Source organism: Agelaius phoeniceus, chromosome 6 (assembly GCF_051311805.1).
Source record: "Agelaius phoeniceus isolate bAgePho1 chromosome 6, bAgePho1.hap1, whole genome shotgun sequence".
NCBI classification, from domain to species: Eukaryota; Metazoa; Chordata; class Aves; order Passeriformes; family Icteridae; genus Agelaius; species Agelaius phoeniceus.
The window spans coordinates 53,995,147-54,015,108 of record NC_135270.1 but is presented as its reverse complement, the minus strand read 5'-3'; the positions used below and the strand labels follow the sequence as shown (position 1 = coordinate 54,015,108).

At 46.2% G+C, this 19,962-nt stretch overlaps 1 protein-coding gene across 2 annotated transcripts; it reads right to left on the bottom strand.

Annotated features, from left to right (window-relative positions):
• Window positions 1-1,529: 1,529 nt before the first annotated feature.
• On the bottom strand, window positions 1,530-19,050 carry TNFAIP2 (TNF alpha induced protein 2). 2 transcript variants are annotated; one of them, XM_054635711.2, is made up of 12 exons: window positions 18,964-19,050; window positions 13,045-13,393; window positions 10,773-11,400; window positions 9,389-9,503; window positions 8,059-8,184; window positions 7,222-7,322; window positions 7,034-7,132; window positions 6,730-6,853; window positions 5,652-5,774; window positions 4,626-4,781; window positions 3,431-3,552; window positions 1,530-3,011 (listed from the first exon to the last, which is right to left on the bottom strand). In XM_054635711.2, the coding sequence occupies exons 2-12, from the start codon at window positions 13,379-13,381 to the stop codon at window positions 2,870-2,872; spliced, it is 2,073 nt and encodes a 690-aa protein (XP_054491686.2). In that variant the 5' UTR covers window positions 13,382-13,393; window positions 18,964-19,050; the 3' UTR covers window positions 1,530-2,869. The 2 variants fall into 2 exon arrangements, with proteins under 2 accessions (XP_054491686.2, XP_077036844.1); XM_077180729.1 differs by lacking the exon at window positions 18,964-19,050 and adding an exon at window positions 17,069-17,105.
• Window positions 19,051-19,962: the final 912 nt, after the last annotated feature.

The following is a 19,962-nucleotide window of genomic DNA, read 5'->3' as shown; positions in this document are numbered from 1 at the left end:
GGGAAGGAATTGCAGGCATTGTGGCTTCTTAACCCTTTATTTCCAGGTCAGCAGTTCCCACAGTTTCTCATCAGGCCCTAACAAAGCATTCCTACAGGTTTTTTTTCTTCCCATCACACTCACACTTGAGTCTGTGATCTCTCTGGAGATTTTGGCTTCCCCAGAGGTTCCCCAGGTGTCCCTGAGGACTCGGCACACCACAGGTGGCTCCTGCAGGAGCAGAGGAGGGAGTAATGCCTCAGACCACCCCCTGATATGCTGTGGTTTGTGTCCTTTGTACTGCAGATTGCAAGTCTTCTGTCAAATGATGGAAGTGCCAGGTGGGAGGGATGGGTAGGGAGCCAGGAGTGTTGTATGTCTGAGCTCAGCCTGTGCCCAGTGTGGTGGCTGTTGTGCGCTGATGTGCTGGGGACACTGATGACAGCAAACAGGGAAAGCTGGTAATGCCACAGCAGCTGTGCTCAGGAACCAGCTTTCCTAACTGTTCTGTAAAATTGATCCTATTTTTTTCATCTTCCCAATCTGCTCTGCCTCCAAGGAGGGGCAGGCATCAGCATCAGCAGAGGTTGCGTGATTAAGAAAGTCAAGCCACGCTGACCTCAGAAAATTTTATTTACTTAGTTTTAGAAGTGCTATTTATCATATTGAACTAACACTGTTATCAGAAGACATTTGTGCAACCTCCTGAAACTACCTGGCTGTGTGTAATATGCCACCTATAAATAAATGCCATTTTAAATGTCGAGTCATGCAGGAAGATAAATAAATTAGTTTCCCGGGCTCATTAGAGATGAAAGCTGGGGTTTTATAGCAGGATGAAGAGATTGCACAATGCACTTCCATATGGCTTATGAAATGTGTATGAAAACCATTTTCTCCTACCCATGCTAATTATGATATATAAATAGATACTGTTTCCCTTTGGGCACTTACTTAGCTGGATTTTTTTTTTAAAGATCAGTGTAATCACTTGCATGATGCATTTCTGTAGGCCTTTAACAGATCTCTAAATCAAAATACGTATTTTATAGCAATAAAGTGACCTTTCACTAATTGGGAAAGAAAATGTTACCCAATAGGTGACAGTTGTCATGAGTGCTCAGCACAGTCAGAAGTCATTTTGGCATTTGCCTTTAAACTGTAGCTGAGATGAGTGTTTAAATAATAATTTTTTTAACCCATGTGTCTATATGAGTTTTGTGTGAGTGTGCTTAAGGAAGGAGAGGGTGATTTGTGCTGCCTGTGGCCAGGCTGCAAACTAAAATCAAAACACTGTTTTCCACTCATGGCACAATTTTGCTACAGGACCTGTTGGCAGAAGACTCCTCTGAGAATGTGCCACTGGCCACTGCTAGTGAGCAGCCCACCCTGCTCAGTGAATGTCTTACAGGGGCAGCAGCAATGCTTTTCCAGCCTGTCTATAGTCCAGCAACAACCCCTACTTGGAACCAGTGGGTGATAGTCACCAGAGCAGGCTGGGAGAAATGGCCCTTTGAAAGACAACACAGCAGTGGCAACACAGTAAACTGTCACTTTTCTAGCATATTTGAATACTGTTTATTATAAACATTGCAAATTAGTATCTCTAACTGAGAAAAAAATAAAATTGGATGCAAAAATACACTGGTGGTATATTGCATATACATATAAATATACATTATATAGTTTGCACAGTCATTAGGCATCTTCCTTCCGGACTGACTTTCCACAGACTGATGCAAAAGTTGAAACAGAGGAGAACAGAAGGGAAAGGTCTCCAAATATACACAGTGCTGTTTTGGTGAGTGATTAAGTTCCCAAAAAAACTGTGCTGTAAGAAACAAAACAGAGTTTCACAAGAGACCCATTTGTATTTTCACATCATATCTACCTCACAGCACAAGGGGAAAGAGTGAGCAAGAGAATGGTGACACATACAGGGTGCTCAGTATGTATTGATGATATTTGAGACCAGTTCCACACCCCATCAAAGCCTGCATTGTTAATGGGGTCTGGAAGTCCTCTCCTTGGTAAGGAGGACTTCAGTAATATCCAAAGTGTTTTATCAGCTGCTGCTTAACCCAGACAATCCATTTCAATAGGCAGCTTGCTCCCAGCCTCTGTTTGAGGGGTCCCTCCATGCAGATGCACTGGATGGGGTCACTGGAGAGGGGCCCAGGATCTCCCACCTCCCAGAAGTGGAGGAAGCACATGATTCCCCAGGGCCAGTTCTCCACTGGAAACCCCAAGGCCCTGGGCAGTGCTGCTGCCCTGGGTCAGAGCCTGCAGCTGCTCCAAGGGGGCTGGCAGGAGCCCTGCCACAGCTGAGCTGCAGCTCCTCCTCCCCAGGAACCTCTCCCACCAGCCTAACACAGTGCCCTGCCCAGCTCTGAGGAAGGCAGATGGATTGCAAACATGCTCACATGGGACTCTCCCAACATCTCAAGAACCCATGGGATGCTACACATCTCTAAATGTTGGTTTCAGTTTTTGTTTCCCTTAATTTCCTTAGAAGATAAAAAGCTACATAGGTGGTGCCTGCTTGGTCTGTGATGTGGCCTTTGTGGCACCCTGAGAGGTAGATGGACTTCAGAGCTCCAGGGCAGTGTCCAGGCAGAGAATGTGGTGGCACAAGGAGATCTCAGAGGGAATCCATGACTGGTGGGAGGAGCAGCCCTGGTCTGTGTGGGCACTGCACCTCCCATGGGTGCACCCTGTGCCCAGCCCCACAGGATGATGATTCCCACAGAGATGCTGAGCACCAGACTGGGACAAAGCACTTTCCATAGGAAAAGGTGGCAGTGTGTGCCATGCATTGCTCCAGGAGATGGTCTCCATCCCCAGCTCACCCCACAGTCCAGCACAGGGCAGTGCCAAGGCATGCCTTGGTCTAGGACACGTTGATGCTGGAGAAGAGCGGGGCCCTGGGCTGTGTGGATGCTGTGCTGTCTGCCAAGTAGCCCAGGATGCTCTTGAGTTCGCTGCGTGACAAATTGGCTTTGATGTGCAGGAACGCTTCCAGGTGCCTTTTGCTGTGGAAGAGAGATGGGCAGGTGTTATTTCCTCCCACACACCTCCACCTGTCAGGGCCACTGCACCAGGATGTGGTTCCCACCCTGTGGCGTGGGCTGATGTCCCTGTGGGTGCCAGCTCAGTACCTGGCAGTCCTACACAAGACCCTGCACTGTCCTGGGATGTTTGGGGTAGGGAAGGAAATCTCCAAGGTAAAGGAGAAAATTAGGCCAGAATTTGGAATATATCAACAGGCTTTTATTCATATCTTCCTTTGCTTTCTGACAGGACTGGGATTGCCACAGTCTGGAAGGCAGCCCCCACCCAGGTTTATAGGCTCAGGCTGTATGAACTTCAGCTATATTCATATTTGACTGCTTTCTGGCACAATTAAAAAATTCCTTATGAGTACTAGCAAATCTGTTTCAGCATCTCTTACCGGATGTCTGGGTACGTTGTGGCGAGTGTTGCAACTTCAATTTTAATAGCACCTAAATCCTGAAGTCGGATTATTTCAGCCAGTTTGGGGAGTGCTGAATTCAGCCACGTGGCTTGAGATCCCTGCAAGCAGAAAATGTGGTTAGCAGGACATCATGGGGGTGCAAAGTGCCCCCCACTCCAGGAGCTGCCCCCTGAGGCTGTTTCTTGGCAAGTGGATAGGACACATGAATGATTTTAGGTGCTTCTCTGTTTTCAGTGCTGTTTCTGCCTCAGGTAGCCTTGGAAAAACTGGATTAACTTTTTGATGGTTTTTAATCCTCTCACACAAATGGTGTGTGGTTTGCCATAAGACTGAGACTTCCACATCCACCTCAGCAGATTCTATCTGCTCATTTCCTTTTCCTTGGGTTTCTGCACTGCCTGGTGTGTATACCAAGGTCTGTAATCAGATGGGCCAGCTGACTCACTGCCATGTGCTGCTCTGCTCCAGCTCCAAACACAACCCTGCCTTTGGTATCTCCAGGTATCACCAAAATCAGGTAGAAGCCCCAGCTAGAGCTTTTTCCTGACCATTGGAATTTCCAAGGTGCAGCTCTCCTACCCACTCTGTGTGAAACTCAGACTTGTTCCTTCTCCAGTCAAACATGCATGGAGTGATGGAGGACAGGTTTTGGCCTAGCTGTTAGCTTTTTTTGCGGGCAAAATTAGAGGCATGGAAGGAGGGAGATGATCCCAAAGGACAGAGAGGGGTGTTCCAGCTGTGGCTCTTGTGGAAAAATTCCTTGCATACCACAGACCCCCACACTGCCTGCTTTAGCCCTTGGCTTACCTAAAAGCTGCAGCATCAGGGAAATCAAGGGTTAGAGGAAACCCAGACTCATGGAAGCTGTACCGAAACCGGAAAAGATTATCTAAGTCTTTTGACCCTATTAGTATAAATCTTCGAAAGGAAACTGCCTGTGGGACAAAGGAAGATGAAATCATGTCTCTCCAAGCAGGGAGGGGCAGGCTGCTTACAGTGTGGGGGACCCTTTCTGCCTACAGGCATGTAGAGACCACTTTCTGCCTAAGGTCCTGCCTTCCAGGAAATTAGACTGAGTTGAAAAGGTTAACAAAAGTTCCCAGAATTACTTTCCTGTTTTTCAGTGTGTCTGTGCCCTGTGCTGACGGGTTCATGGCAAGCACTCACGTACATTGCTGGTGCAGAAGGCTTCCAGGTCAGCAGCATTCTTGGAGATGTGTTGGGCCAGAGTTTGCTGCTGTGCTGGAGTTTTCAGGCTGACCTTCCTCTTCAGCAGCCTCACAATGTACTCTTTAACCAAACGGGCATGGATCTTCTCAACAATAGCCTGTTGGGAAGGAGAGGAGGGAATCATCATCCATCCCTCTTTTGCTTGGGGACATAACAAACCATGTGTGTGGATGGAGGGCAAAACCACCCTGGGTGCTGTGAGCCATGCCCCACCAATGCCTGCTGCAGATTACACAGCAGGAACCGCCCTGGTTGCCATCCTCCAAAGACCGGTTACAGCACATCCTAGATGCTGAGAATTTCTTTGTGCTCTAATAAGAATGGGAATTTCCAAATGTTTATTTCCTTCTGGGAAGAGTTTAAAGTGCAGAAAAGTTCTTCATGTGGTAGAGGAGTAACAGTATTCCAGAGAAACAGGAATTCATGCTGTTCTTCCTGTTCTTCTCTCTAACACATAAAACATCATTATTTGTCCCAGCTACTAAAAAGACAAAGACAGGAAATCAAATATTGTCTTATATTATGATATTTCATATATAGTCCAGGACCAGTGAGGATGTGGTTCTGGCTCAGTTCTCTGGGATTTGTCCCATTTGCATCCACCTCCTCCAGCCCTTCGGGCAATCAAAGGAGCAATGAGACTGAACCATGCAACTGCATATCTGTGTTTCAAGATTGCTAAACCAAATCTGTAATTAAGGCCACGTGTTGGGTGGTCTCTAAAGCACTTTCTCTGCAGGAGCAGTGGTTTGCTCTGCAAACACTGCAGCAGAGCTGTAGAAGTCTGCTTCTGTCAGAGGAGAGTGAGATTTATGTGCCTTATCTGGGTAAACTGCATGCTGATGGAAACCCTTCCTGATACCAGGCCAGCTCACCAGAGGTCAAGGCAGCTCAAGCCACAGAGGATCAGAGCTGAAAATGCAGCCCCAGCACCCCAGAATCCCTCCAATATTTCTCTTGGACTTACATGGTAAAACGGGTCCTTTAAGGTCTTGAAGTCTGAAATATGTTTGCTGGTGGTTTTAATGATCTCATTCATAATTTCACTGCTGGAATCCCACTTATTCTCTGTAAACTTCTTGTACATTGGCTGAAAAAAAGGAAAATCTGCTAAGTTACCTCAAACAAATTCTATGCAAATGTGTATTTGTCATTCCTACATGTGGAGTATCCCATGTAGGGAGAGTGTGGTGTGTAGTCCTGTGGACAGGTGTGTGGTGATGCCTTACAGGGACAGGGGAACAAGGGGCTGTCCCCTTCTTGACTCCTCATGGCTAGCAAGACCAAGGGCTTGAAAGGTTAATATTGGAGGTGTTTTTATTATTTCTGCCTTTTTTTTTTTCCCTCACCATCTTGTCTGATTGAAGACTTATGGAACCATCAGGGGAAAAAAAATGAATCCTTATGAGATGTTCATAATTTTTCTCAGCCACAGTAAATAAATATGCAAATGAAAAAAATTCTACCCCTTTTCTCTCGTGCCTTCCAAAAGGCTCTACAGAGAAAGCAGGAGAGATTGTGGCTGAACTTTCCTGACTCCTACGCTTCCTTTTCCTCCAGCAAAATTGCTTAACTCGAAAACATTGTGTTATATATATATAAACAAAAAAAAAAAAAAAAAAAAAAAGGAAGCCAGAAGTACAGAAATGCCCTTCAGGTCACCTTTATGGGGAAGCCAAAAGCTGCGTAATTGCAGTTTATGCTATTAGTGATGTGTTTCTACAGTGTGGAGAGCAAATAGCTGCAGGTTGAGACTCTCCCTGCTGTAGCTGTTGTCTCAGATGCCATCAGCAGGTTTTATGTTCACCTGCACAGTCATGCCTATGTCATTGCACCCATTTTGCCTGCAGGCTTGAGGACCAGCTCAAGGAGAGCTTAGTGGGAGTTTTCCTGCAGCAGTGTGGGTTAGGACCAATCCTGTCCCTTCTGAACTTGGCTGATTTGAATCAGAGATTTGAACAACAGATAGCACAGCAGGAGAACATGCCCTGCCCTGGTATCAGCTGAGCCATGGGGCAGGAGGATGTGGAGCACAGATATTGTACCTTCAGCTGGGCAAAGAGCTGTTGGAGCAGCACATCAAAGCCGCTGTTTTCAATATCAGCGAGAGTGCTGAGGATATCGGCTTTACTGTCCTCCTTTTCTGCCACGTATTTCTCTGTGTAGTCTCTGAAAGAAAATACCAGTCAGATCAGAACAGTCTGTCCTCAGAGGAAAGAGAGAGAAATTCAGAGGTCTCCAAACCTTTTGCAGGCAGATGGACCTACTACCTCTGCTCACTCTGGAGTACCTCCCCTCTATACACTGCCTGCAGAGGAAGGAGCAAAACCTTTTCTTTTGGACCCTTACCTAAAATTGCAGCAGTTGTTAATATTTGCAATCAGTATAGGCTTGTAGTATGTGTGCTTCTTGCTTTTTTCCTTGAAGTCTTCAAAGGCATCCCTGTAGCTGGAGGGGAGATGGGAAGAGGAGAGGTGGGTGAGTGGCTGCCCAGGTGCTGTGCCAGCCCCAGTGCCCACAGCCCCTCCCCAGCTCACCTCCTCAGGAAGGCTGGCAGCTCCTTCAGCAGCCGACGGGACAGCTCCTCACCCACAGCTTTGCTGATGTCCTCAGCTCGCTTCTGGCTGCTGTAGATACTCTAACAGACAAGTGAGATCAGTTTTAAATGTTGCCTGCTCCAAAAAGGCCAGGTTTGCTGGGTAAAAGAAGCTGCAGATCCTTTGCTGAGAGCTGCACCCAGCTCTCCTGCATCCCCCCCTGCAACTGATCCAGGGACCACAAAGAGCAGCCATACTTAGATGAAAGGTTCAAAAGGAGCATGAAGAAAATCTAGAAAACAGCTGAGAAAGTAGGCAATTTCACACTTTCACACTTGGTTTTGTTTCTTTTTTTTTCTTTTAGCTTTTTTTTTAATGTTGTTAGATTGCATTTAAATGAACAATTTAATCACAACAACCTCAACACATGAGAGGTTTGTTTTTTAAAAATAAACTCAACTAATCCTCTGCAGCCAGAGGATGGAAAGGGGCAGCTCTGCCTGTGGCACTTCCCCTGGGAGGAAGAAAGAGACTCCCCATTTCTCAATTAACTGAGCCTCTCTCCTGTCTCTCTGCTGCTGGGGATGCAGAAGAAATTGCACAGGAGAATGAAAGCAGTTTTTCTTCTTGTTTTGCTTATAGAGGCGTTTGCCTCTGTCCCATGGTACACCAGGCCCAAGACAGACCATGGTTTTGAGCTTCCCTCTACCACCCACCTCTGCTACCACTCTACACAAGTGACTTGGCCTTTTCCTTTTCTGCATTGACCATAGTTGGTCTCAAATCCTAAGCAGGTAAAAGATGCAATTGCTTATTTTTAATATAGCTTTGTATTACCTGGATAACAAATATTCCTAGCAGTTCACTCTGAAAATGTCCATTTAGCTTCTCTGGTTCCTTGTCTTCTTTCCATCTTTGGATTTCTTTATCTAAACATCTGCTCAGTGAATTTTTGACAGTAACCTTTAGGGAAGGAAGAACAACAGCATTTACTACAACATGGATGCAACAGCTCCTGCCTTACGCAGGTTTTACCCACCCACCCACCCATGTTTTGCCTGGCTCAGCAGACTTTTTCCTCAGCCCTGGCTGGGATATAAAGGTTCCTTGGAGATGCTTTACCCATGACTTCACAGCAACAAGGACAGCCCCCTCACGATACCTACACAATAGTGAGTTGAGTATTTTAAGGTGGGAGTGAAGATCCCATTGCACCTCCACATCCGGGGGATCAGGAGGGCAGGGAGGGGAGCAGTGGGTAGGAAGGTTGCAGGAGCTACATGTGCCAGAGTCCAAATTCCCCCAACCACACACTGTGTGTGTGTCACTCTCAGAGCCACCTGCTTTTGCAATCCTTTTTCATGAGCTCTTCTGACGCCACACAAGTGTTGGAGAGGGAAACAAAGTGCTCTCAGGTTTTCTCTGCTCTGACCCCTCTGTGCTGCAGTGAGGCTTTGGAAATGGTCTGTGCAGTGTCTGCTGATCCCCCTGTGTCCCATTCATGCACTTTGCAGACCTCACACCACCTCTCCCATATGCAAACCATCACAGACTACAGTTAAACTTGAAACTCATCTTCTCATTTTCCGGGAATTCCAGCCCCAAATGCCAAAAGCACTAAGCTATGGGAATACTCTAGAAGTGGCTTCTTGTTTCCATTAAGGGAAGGGTGATACGAAAACCAGAGCAACTTTTATTTTCTGCAGAGCAGGCAATTCTCCATCAAAGAAAGAGATTTGTCAAAACCAGAACTCCATGCTTTGCCCTCACCCAAGGTCTGGCACCGCTGCAAATACCAGGAGTAATCCAAGATCCTTCAGAGACTCCTGTGAGAGGGACCATAAATCCCTCTGGAGATTTATCAGACAATGAGAAAGTTGCCTGTAAAGATCTGTTGTTGGATTTTCCCCGTTGCTACCACATGATTTACAAGAACAGAGCAGTTCTTTTCTCCTGGCTGCCAGGGCTAAGCAGAAGTTTGCTCTGCAGGTCTCATCTAGCAGAAGGGTGACCTGCTCCCCAAAAACAAACAAAAGCTTTTGCTTCTCCCTGGAAGGGTGTGTGGTTCACTGGTGAAGAAGTGTGTGTGCAGGACAAGTCACAGCTTCTCTGAGGAGTCATATGGGAGCAGTGAAGGGAAGAAGAGGAGTGACTGAACTTTTCTTACCTCTTCACTGTCAAGGTATTTATTTTCAAGCTCTTTGCTCAGACTTGAAGGCAAAAGGCTTCCAAGCTTAACTTTATCCAACTCCATGGCTAAAGCATGATCTTTCCTCATGTCTCTGGAATGAAAAAAGCCAAACAATTGTATTTTCCAAGGGCAGTGTAATTCAAGACAGTTGTTGATGCAAATCACTAACACTTTTTGAGGGTATCAGTGAAAAAACAGATGGAAATGTACATTGTCTTCAGTCCAGGCAGGACTTGGAGAAGCTGAATGGATATGTGCCAGGGGTGAGATCTGTGAGGGTGGGACCACAAGCAACCCTGTGAATGGAGTCATGGTCTGTCAAACTCCTGAGTAGCAGCCACTGTGCTCTGGTGGAGATGGGAGATCTGAAGCAAGCAGGGGAGTCTAGCCCCTTGTCATGACCTCTCTCCATCCATACAGAGAGGTGAGCAGATGAAAAGCTGGTGTTTGATGGCTGGGAGGTGGTTCCTCAGCAGACACCTGGATGTGGCTTCTGGGAACAATCCCAAAGCAGCTGCTACCCTGGCCAACACTGTCCCCAGTGCTGGGCTGAGCCCTGCTCCTCACAGCTGCTCATTCCCAAACACAGGCTGGTTCAGGCCTGAATATCCTGATCTAGAGCACAACACTGGCTGTGGAAAACTTCCGGGATCAACAATGAATCATTACACTCATCAGTGGAGCACAAAAAGGAAAAAGTGGAGCTGAATGACTTTGGAACAGAAGAAACATTGCTGGTGTCTTTACTGGTTTCCACCTAAGAAGTGAAAGCCCTCAATTCTCCACTCAGTACTATTAGCCACAACAAGCAATGTTTTCAGTTCAGTAACATACAGAGTTTATGGGGACCCTTGGATTGTGTCCTCTCACAGGGGCGCACCCCTGGCTCTCCTAAAGGTGAAGAAAACATAGACTGTGAGTAACACCTAAGCAACATCCTCCATGCCCAGGATAATTGCATCTCAAGTTGTTCTTTTTATTGTCTGCCCTCTGGTACAAAGGGCTGAAATTTCAAAATTTTTCAAGAGTGAGCCCAGGTCTGCAACTGGAATTGATATCAAGGCAATGAACCTGACCAATTTACCCCACAGATGAAGCCCTAAACCTTTGTGTGTCTGTTGCCCAGAAGCCAGAATAGTGAAACAGCCCTTCATTTACAGACTAGCAGCCTTGAGAGTGTCCCTTCTGGCTGTTCTGGCCGGGACTGTAAATCAGGACATCATCAGTAACACCAGTAACTTAGCCAGGTGCTGGACTGCACTGCAGTAATACTAACTCATAAATCAAGCAAATGCCTGGATTTGCAGCCAGTGAGCCTATTTTGATTTCCAGGGGTAAACATGTATAAAAGCCCACTTACTTTGGATAAAAATTGTGCACCCATGAGAGAAGAAGGTAAATATCCTTGTCTTCCAGATGAGACTCAGCATTTTTCTTTGCCTGGGAGGCAAAATAATTGTGGTAGAGTTCTGCATATGTGCTGAACACATTAAACTCGGGAGGATAAAGCTTATTAATATACTTGGCAACCACTGTCAAATCTTCTTTCATTGTCTTTCCCATGTGCAGGAGGTTCTGGCCAACTGCAGAGAGGTTCTCAGTTCTAGGAGTACGGCTTGTGTCTTTCATTCGAGCCTCTACCGACTCCTTTACTGTAGCCATCCAGAGCTCTTTCCATTTTCTAGGTCTAAATTGCATATTTTGGTCCAGTGGATTCTCTGACATGTAGTTCTGATCTTCTTTCTCCTGTTCTTTCAGAGCCTCCACTGCCTGCTGTAGCAGATCTGGGTTTGTTTTTGCAAGCAGCACAGAATCCTTCAAGGTGCTGAAGACTTTGTGCTTCAGAACTTCATAGACAGACTCAATGTCTTTTTGACTGGTGTTCAGTCCCTCCTCATTTTTGCTAGACAGGCTCTTCTCCAGGGCAAACAGATGTTGAATGGCATCACAAAGCTTTTGCTCTCCAAGGAGATCCATGACTTGTTTGACTGGTGAAAACAGAACAGCCTTTCTTTAACCAAGAGTAAAGATTCAGACTTATGTTTTATAAAAAATTATGGCTCTGGAATCTTTTTAAAAAATGCTTATACTTCCAAAATGCTAGCTCTTGGGCTCCTACACCATATAGAAAGTCTATTTAATTAAAGATCGGATTGTTTCTAGATTGCCTTTAACTGGGGCAATGGAAACTTGAATACCCATCACCAATGTGTTGCGTATGGACAGCTATTCATGAGCCACCTATAATTGTTTCCAAAATTTAGTCTTGTGGAGTTAGTTAGTTATGGCTCATCCCCCTTCCATTAATATGACCTCAAGTCAGAAACATGGCACTAGAAATAATGTAGATGGAAAGATGTAACTAAAGATGTGCTGAAGGAAATACCACATGGGTTTTCCAGAAATAGATTTGGCACAACCTGACCTGTGAAATTGTTTGGGAGGACACATTTAGCAAGCAAGACAAATACAATTGAACTATCTTATCTGAACTACAGCCAGTTACTTGAGACAGAGAAACCTGGGAAATTATTCGTTGAAATGGCAAGGTTATATCCCAAAATAAGATTTGTTAGGTGTGTGATGTTTGCATGGAGGACCCTGGGTGGAGAAAGCTTACATTATTCATGAAACTCATCTTACTTCATTTATCCTTAAAGATTGTGGCACAAAAGCTGGGAGTGCCCTTTTGGCATCTGCTGATTGCACAAAGTTGAGAGACATTATCGAAACTGAGGGCTTGGTGTATTTTACAGGAACAATGGGATAACTTGAATAGTAAATGGGCTGAAATTTAATGGCATAAAACCCAAGATACAAATGCAATAGAACAAAAGTTACTTAGCAACAAACAGGATTTTCTGCTGCAAGCTGGATGTGAATCAGCTTGAGATGGAGGAGGAAGAGAGACGCCTGGAGAATTAGTAAATCCTTACTGGGAGGTAGTAGTGAACATATCAGTTATGACCCCAGGATGTACTCAGTGAGAAATATCCAGCTGAGATGGGAAAATAGGAATATATTGCACCACACATTGGTGGTGTCTCATCTGGAATATTTTCTGCAATTCTGGTTGCTTAAAAAGAAACAAAAAAAACCCAAAAAACAAAAGTATTGGGGATGGGGCAATGCAGCAGTAAGAACAAAAGTACAAAAGGCCTGTTTTCAGCAGCAAATTCAAGGCCAAGAAGGAAAACCACCAGTTAGGGAAAGCATTTAAGATATGGTGAGAGAGATGCCAATTAGACAGGTCAAGGCTTGTCTGGAAATGAAATAATTTGTACTAAAACAACAAGACTTTGTAGGAGGAGGTGGAGGAACAGAGCTGAGAGTTACACCTTGGTTTCTCACCCACCCACCCACAGTTCTCTGTGCCCCCAGTAGAAATAAGTTTTATTTTGGACAGAAAACCTGCAAATGGACAGCTCCTCAAGGACTGTACCCTTTGTACTAAAAGACCAGGACTTGAGGTCATGTCTCCCTCAGCCCAATTTTCCCCGGACTTCTTGGAAAAGTCACTTCAATCTATCAGTACCTTTGTTTCCCTAGGGGACAATTCCCTGCCTCATACAGCCCCTCTAGAGGAAACTATGGCCCATGAAGTGGTGCAAGGAGGATGGAGGAGCACTTACCACTGGGTGGCTTGGTCTTTTTAACTATTTTAAATGCACTTTTAAGCATTCCCTTTATTCCTTTGTTCCCCTTCTCAGGGCTGTCCCCGGCAGAGATGCAGCTCTCATTGCTTGTGATGGAAGAGGCGCGTGAAGCTCTGCAGGCTGCCTCTGGCCTTTCTCTCATCTTCTCCTGGTCCCTGGACCAGATCTCATCTGCAGAAGGTTCAGGACAGGCAGGGACTTGCTCAGCTACTGATGGTGAAGTGTTTTCAAATGGCCTGTTTGCATCAATGCAACCCTCTGATCCACTGCGTATTCCAAAAGGACTTTGGAAAAAAGGTAACATTTTCATCATTTTCCTTCTAGCCTGTAAATTTAAGGGAAAAAAAAATCAGATTATAACAGTTAGGAAGAAAAATACCAAGGAGAAAGTGTGGCAAGGCATATGTTTGGGCAACATGGAGAATGTTACACATCTGGTGTGAGCACAGGAGAATTCCTGAGCAACACCATCCCAGCTAATGTCCAGTCTAAATTAGAGAAAAATCAAAGAGCCATTTTGAGGGTGATTCAGATATCCTGATTTGAGACCTTGAGCTTGTCAGGCTCTCCCATGGGATGCTGTGTGACTATGGACATGAGCATGGGTGGGCACATGAATGATGTGGGTGGGATAAGTGTCCTGTGACTTCAAAACAACCACAAAGCTCTCATACTCTTACATGGCATCAGAATCAATTCCCACCTTACTCAGGGCCTTTTTTTCCTGATCTGTGCTCAAGGTAAGTGGGAACAAGGCACGAGGATCATGGTAATTTAGCCTTGTTTAAACAAACATGATCCTGCCAGAGTCCTGCATTACCACCAACACTCTTACACTGCAAATAATTAACAACAGAAATTTGTTATTGTTATGACTTCTTCTCAGAATTCATGTTTAGAATTATGTTCCTCTGTAATTCAATAGATTGCAAAATATTTATTTACATAAGTAAAATTATTTGTATAATGATTATAATGATGCAATTATTGTAAATAAATAAAATTACTCATAGTTTCCAATCCTTATTCTAATAATGCTTTATTTAAAGTGACATTCTAGGAGACTGAAGCACATCTGTATGAAGAACTCTCAGACAAGTTTTGGTTTGCTTGTACTGAGTAATGGCAGAAAAATTAGACTTCAAACAAATTAAGAATTTGGCTTCAGTTATACAGCCACAATGTGGGGATCCTCAAATACCTTTGTGAAGTTTATAATGTTGATATGTGTCATGCTGGTAGAAAGTTTGATACTTATTTCTGCGAAAACTGGTTGGAAGACTGTGGCTTTTCATTCTAAGTTATACAGAGGGCAGTGAGAGCCTGGCTTTGCTGACAGCTTTCCTTCTCCCTGCTTTGGATGCCAGGCCATGTTCAGGATTAGTAATGCTATTACCCTCTAAACACAACAAATATGAAAACTCATTTGGGAAGGAGTTCTGTTTGCATGAGCAAGCAAAGGGTGCCTGAGCACCAGAGCTCAGCTGATAGGAGTTACAGAATAGTCTGAGCTGGAAAGGACCTACAAGGATCACCAATTCCAACTCTGAAGTGAATGGCCCATACAGGGATTGAACCCACAACCAAAGGCATTATTAGCACCATACTCTTAAGTAACTGAGCTAATCCCAGGTTAGCAGCAGCTGTGCCATGGCTGAATCTGTGCACATACATCTCCCTAGCACATGTACTGAGGAGGGGAGGGGGAAGGAAACCCCCTGCAGCTCACTCCAGCTATGCTAGTCAGGATGCCCCACTAGAATCCTGAAAGCAGTGGAAAAGTGTTCCTTTTTGTTACATTTCCACTACAGAAATACCCAGAAAAACAACCAACCAACCCAAAAAAATCATGGCAACAGGCATGTTCTGCAAGTGACTTGGACTTGCCTAATTTTTGCAGGGCTCTTTTCGTAACCTGCATTTCCCAACACAACACTGTGCTTAGATTAATTCTGCCAAATCCCTTCCTTCCTGTTTGTTCAAGCACAGACTCATCTGAGTCCTTTCTCTCTCTCCTATTATTTCAAACAAAGCATTATTGGGTTTTTTTTTGTTTGTTTGTTTTCTAACCAAAGAAAGTATCTCATCCCTTCTAAAAGGCTATGGTCTTTCATTTTGATGAATGGTGATCACAGAGGTGGACTTTGAAGTTTTGGTTCTTCTTCAATGCCAAGATAAATGCAATAGACCTTTGAAAAGCATTCAAGTGACACTACACACGCAAGACTCCGTAAGGGAATGATTAAGCTGGTTAGAAGCTGAGTTTTTAACATCTGTCAGAACTTTGTCATGGTAGCGCTCAAAAAAAGCCAGGCTCAAGCACCCATGCAAGGCTGTCGATGCAAAAGCTGACAGTCTCTCACATTTGGCCAGCTTGAACTCTTGCCCAGGGATTATCACGTGCCACTGCTGGTTGACCTGTGTTTGTATCTGCAGCAGGAAAAACCATTAAACCTCAGCTCCCACTTCTGCCTTGAAATGCAGCCCCAGTCTTAATATCAAGGGGTACCAAACACTCCCTGTCCATGTCATTTTTGTTAGAAAACCAAGACTTTATTGTAAGAAATGCTTTAAGAAACTTACAGAAAAAAATGCCAACACTTTCTACAAGAAATACTCAGCTAAAAGGAGGTGTTCTTGGTTACATTTGGGGTGCACAGGCAGGAGATGCTGTGCTAACAGTGCACCTCCTGCCTCTGTCAGGACATGCTCCTGCCCAATGTAGCTTGGCTTTGGCTTGGATGGCTGCAGGCTGCTCCTCTATGCCTGTGCTCTTCTCACAAATCAAAGCCTGCTAAAACTCCAGCAGGCTTCTAATTTGTTTAGCAGGAGAAATGCTAAATCATTTCCCAGAACTGAAATTCAGGTCTTAGGAAATGTAATGATTTGAGGTCAAGAGTTGACATTGTTCCCAACTCAGTATTATTACTAATTTACTGTTATCATTGTCATCCTCATTATTGTTATGTGGCAACATGGTTTGTGCCAGGGGAGCCTTTAGCTCCAATTATTTCTGACACAGCATATTCAGCTTCTGGTTTCAAACCAGATGAGCAGCACAGCTCAGAGAGCACCCTCTGCCACCCTGTTCAGATGCCCTGCAGCACTGGGACTGTGGTGCTGTGACTGCTGGTGCAGCTGTGGTGGGATACAGCAAGCTCTCTGCTGATCACAGAGATCAGATCACTACCTCTGAGCTGGAGCTTTTCTGGGGTGGGCAGCAAGGGCAAGGGAAACACTTGGAGCAGAGTCAAGACACAGAATGACCCAGCCTGGACTCTGGGCACAGTGGCTTCCCATTTTCTCCTTTTCCTCCTCAAAGGAAACAGCTTTCATGCAGAATTATCTCATTGGTCAGGGGTAGCTCATGCTGTGCCAGAGAGCACTCAGGGGAAGAGATTTATTAATTATCCCTATTCTGAATTTTTTTGCTGAACTTTTTCTTGACTTCTTTTTCCTGAGCTGCTGCCAGTATTAACAAGCATTTGTTTGGATTTTTGGTCCTCTCCAGCCTGCTGGCATACTAGGTCATGAGGATTTATATCTCATTTCAGTGAATATCTCCCATTCTCCCACAGCCTCTCAGAAATCCAGAGTTATCTAGCAAAGTTATCTATCTGCCCACACAAAAGAATTGCACTGGTCCAAGCCATCTTTGAAGCAATAGAACAGTGCAGGCAGTTTGAGTTTGGTATACCTCAGACCATGTGCTGACACCTAAACAAACTGCAAATTCATCAAAGCAAAGAGTCCAAAAAGATGCCAGACTTTATTCTCTCCAAGCTGGGAGCCCTCCTAGGAGGCGAGGGGTTTTTCCTACTATTTTTGTTATCTGGGTTAAGTACTGAATGGAGACACCACAAATCTGGGGGCTCCCACTTGGCTCTGCCTGGGAAATCACAGTCTATAGAAGACTTGGGCCACCCAGTGCCCCACCTTGACCCTCTACTGTGCTGCTCACATCCAGAGTCCTATCTGCAGACCCCTGTGAGATACCCACCACTCAATATGTGCTCCAGCAGCATCCTGATGGTGGCCAAGTTCTGCTCCTAATGGGGAGCTGAGGGAAAACAAAACTTTTCTCCAGTAAAGAAGCCAAGGCAGGAGCAGAAACTCCCCAGAGGACTCAATCCATGTGCCTCAGCATCACCAGGCAGCCCTACAGGGCTGGGGATGATGGGGAACCCAAGGGATTCAGGGGAATGGCAGTAATAGAGCAGGGAAAGGACCCCAGGGCATCTCACCTGGCATGAGAGAGATGCTTTAAGCCAGCATAAAACCATGTACAGATACAGTTGTGCAGTGCAACAATCACTTCCAAATGAGACTCTGATTTCCCTAAATTACTGACACACACCTGAAAACCATCCAGTAAACCATCATTTCCTGTTGTTAGTGAGAATATTTCAAACAGAGAAAGAGAAAATTCTATATGTACCCTGTTATTGGGAAAAAACAGAGAGAATGCACTGTAATACACTCATTTTTTCTTCTTGCTTCAAGTCTATTATGAGCAGCATAATTTTGAACTGTTGCTGCTGAAAGAGCAACCAGCTGCTGCTGTCTAGAGTTTTGTTTTCATAATAAAAAAGTTTTTAGTTCCAAAGCCAAATCCTTCTTTAAGGCCTGGAGTTTGCAAAGTTTTCTGCTAGAGCTAACAGCGACTGAGAAGATAAACAAATTCCCTGGGAGCTTCTTTCGGCACTTTCAAATTCTTTGGCTTTCCAGGCATCTTTTATAGAGAGGGTGAATGAAGCAAACCCAAACCTGAGCTCTCTGCTCCCTTGTGATTTGCTTTATCAGAGCTGAAAAGCCTCAAAATCCCTTGGTGGGGGACAGGCAGCTGACACTTTGGACAGTGTTTCTTCAGGTTTTCTGTCCTGAACTTGGGTGTCAAAGTGAGGCACCATGGCTTCCAGATCAGCCATATGCTCCAGTCACAGAAAGTCTCTTCTTCACTTTGCAGCAGCAAAGTGAAGGATTTCAAAAAGAAATTCTGCTTTGAACACACCAAGGATCCTAACCCTGGGGCTGAATTTTTCAATTTGTGCTGAAGAGCTGATGCAATGGATATGGGGCTGCTGCACAAAGACAGAAGGGTATTTCTATAGGCTTTTCAGTGCTCTAGGAAAAGGCAGGTCCTAGGAGCTGTGGGACATCCCTGACAAAGAAAAAGCAATCACAAAAGGGCAAGCAAGCATGGCAATGCAGAAATGTGCCAGCTTGGCACAGTGACCCTGGCAGGGTCCAAGTCCCAGGGGCTGCCCAGGGTCATCGAGGGTCCAGGCTCTGAAATGGTGTTTTTTCAGCACAGCCAAACTGAATGAATCACAATCCAATTACTTTCCTGTGGTTTGGTGGAAAACCACTTCCTTTAAATAGAGGCAAAGAAGGGAGGGCAGAAGTGCCACATTGGATCTGAAATCCAGCACCAGACCTGGGTTTAGGATGCTTTGGTGGTCAATACCTTCATATGGATTTTGGGAAAGGTGTTGGAAGGCAGAAGGGTAGGAAGGAGGTGAATGGTTTACAGTAGTCACTGCTTTAGCCTGTGCCCTGAAATTTAGGGGAAAAGCCGCACAAATCAGACCCAGCTGTCACAATGGAATTACCAGGCACATATCCTTGCGGTACCCAGCCCTGGGATATGCCTGGAGCTGCTGTCCTGCCAGCGATCCGATTTATTCCCCATTCTGATAATTACAAGGTGGGGCTGAAACCCGTCCCTGTGCCCGGCAACCCACCCTCCGTGGGTGCCCCTCGTTCCCCACTCTCGGACCCAGCAGAGAGCCCCCGAGCTCCCCAGCAAGTGAGCCCGGAGCGGGGCAGCGGCTCGGGAGAAGCGGGAGACGCCGGCCCGAGGGGAAGGGAAAGACCCGAGACTGACGGACTTACTCTGCGGCGGCTCCCGGGCGGCGGGGCTGGAGGCGGGCCAGCAGCGCTGTCACGGTCACCGGCACTGTCACAGCCTCTGTGCCCGGGGCGGGGGCAGCCCGGCTATAAGGGGAGGAAAGCGGGGGCGGGACCAGCTGCTGGGAAACTCCAGTTGCACCTCCCCCCGGGAGAAGGGAACCGAGAAATCCCCTCCGCGGGGAAGCGGCCGGCAGCGGAGTGCCTGGTGCCGAGGGTCGGTCCGTGCGGAGGGGCTGAGCCCTGTCCCGACCGAGCGCTGGATGCCGAGCCGTGCGCTCACTGCCCGAGGGCTTGGCTGAGTGATGTGTCCCATTGCTGGCTTGGAAATGCGCCGTCAGGGATAGAGCAGGTGCCTCCAAAAATGCCGTGTTCTGCACCTGAGGTGGTCATCTCTGGGTGTGCAAACAGCCCGGGGAATGAGGAAAGGGACCTGAGACGGCAAGTTGAACACGAGCCAACAGTGCCCTGGAAGCCAGGAGGGCCAGCCGTGTCCTGGGGGGGATCAGACACAGCATCGCCAGCCGGGCAAGGGGGGGGGATTGCCCTGGTCTGCTCTGCACTGGGGCCGCCTCACCTCGAGTGCTGGGGGCAGTTTTGGGTGCCACAATATAGGAAAGTCATAAAACTATTAGAGAGTGTCCGAAGGAGGGCAACAAAGATGGTGAAGGGTCTGTAGGGGAAGCCATCTGTGGAGCAATTGAGGTCACTAGACTTGTTCAGCCTGGAGAAGACAAGACTTAGGGAGGCCTCATCACAGCCTACAGCCTCCTCACAAAGGGAAAGAGATGAGGCAGGCACTGATCTCTTCCCGATGGCCACCAGAGACAGGACCCAAGGGAATGGCCTGAAGCTGTGTCAGGGGAGGTTTAGGTTGGATATCAGGAACGGGTTCTTCACTTAGAGGGTGGTTGGACACTGGAACAGGATCCCCAGGGAAGTAGTCATGGTATCAAGAGTTCAAGAAGCATTTGGGCAATGCTC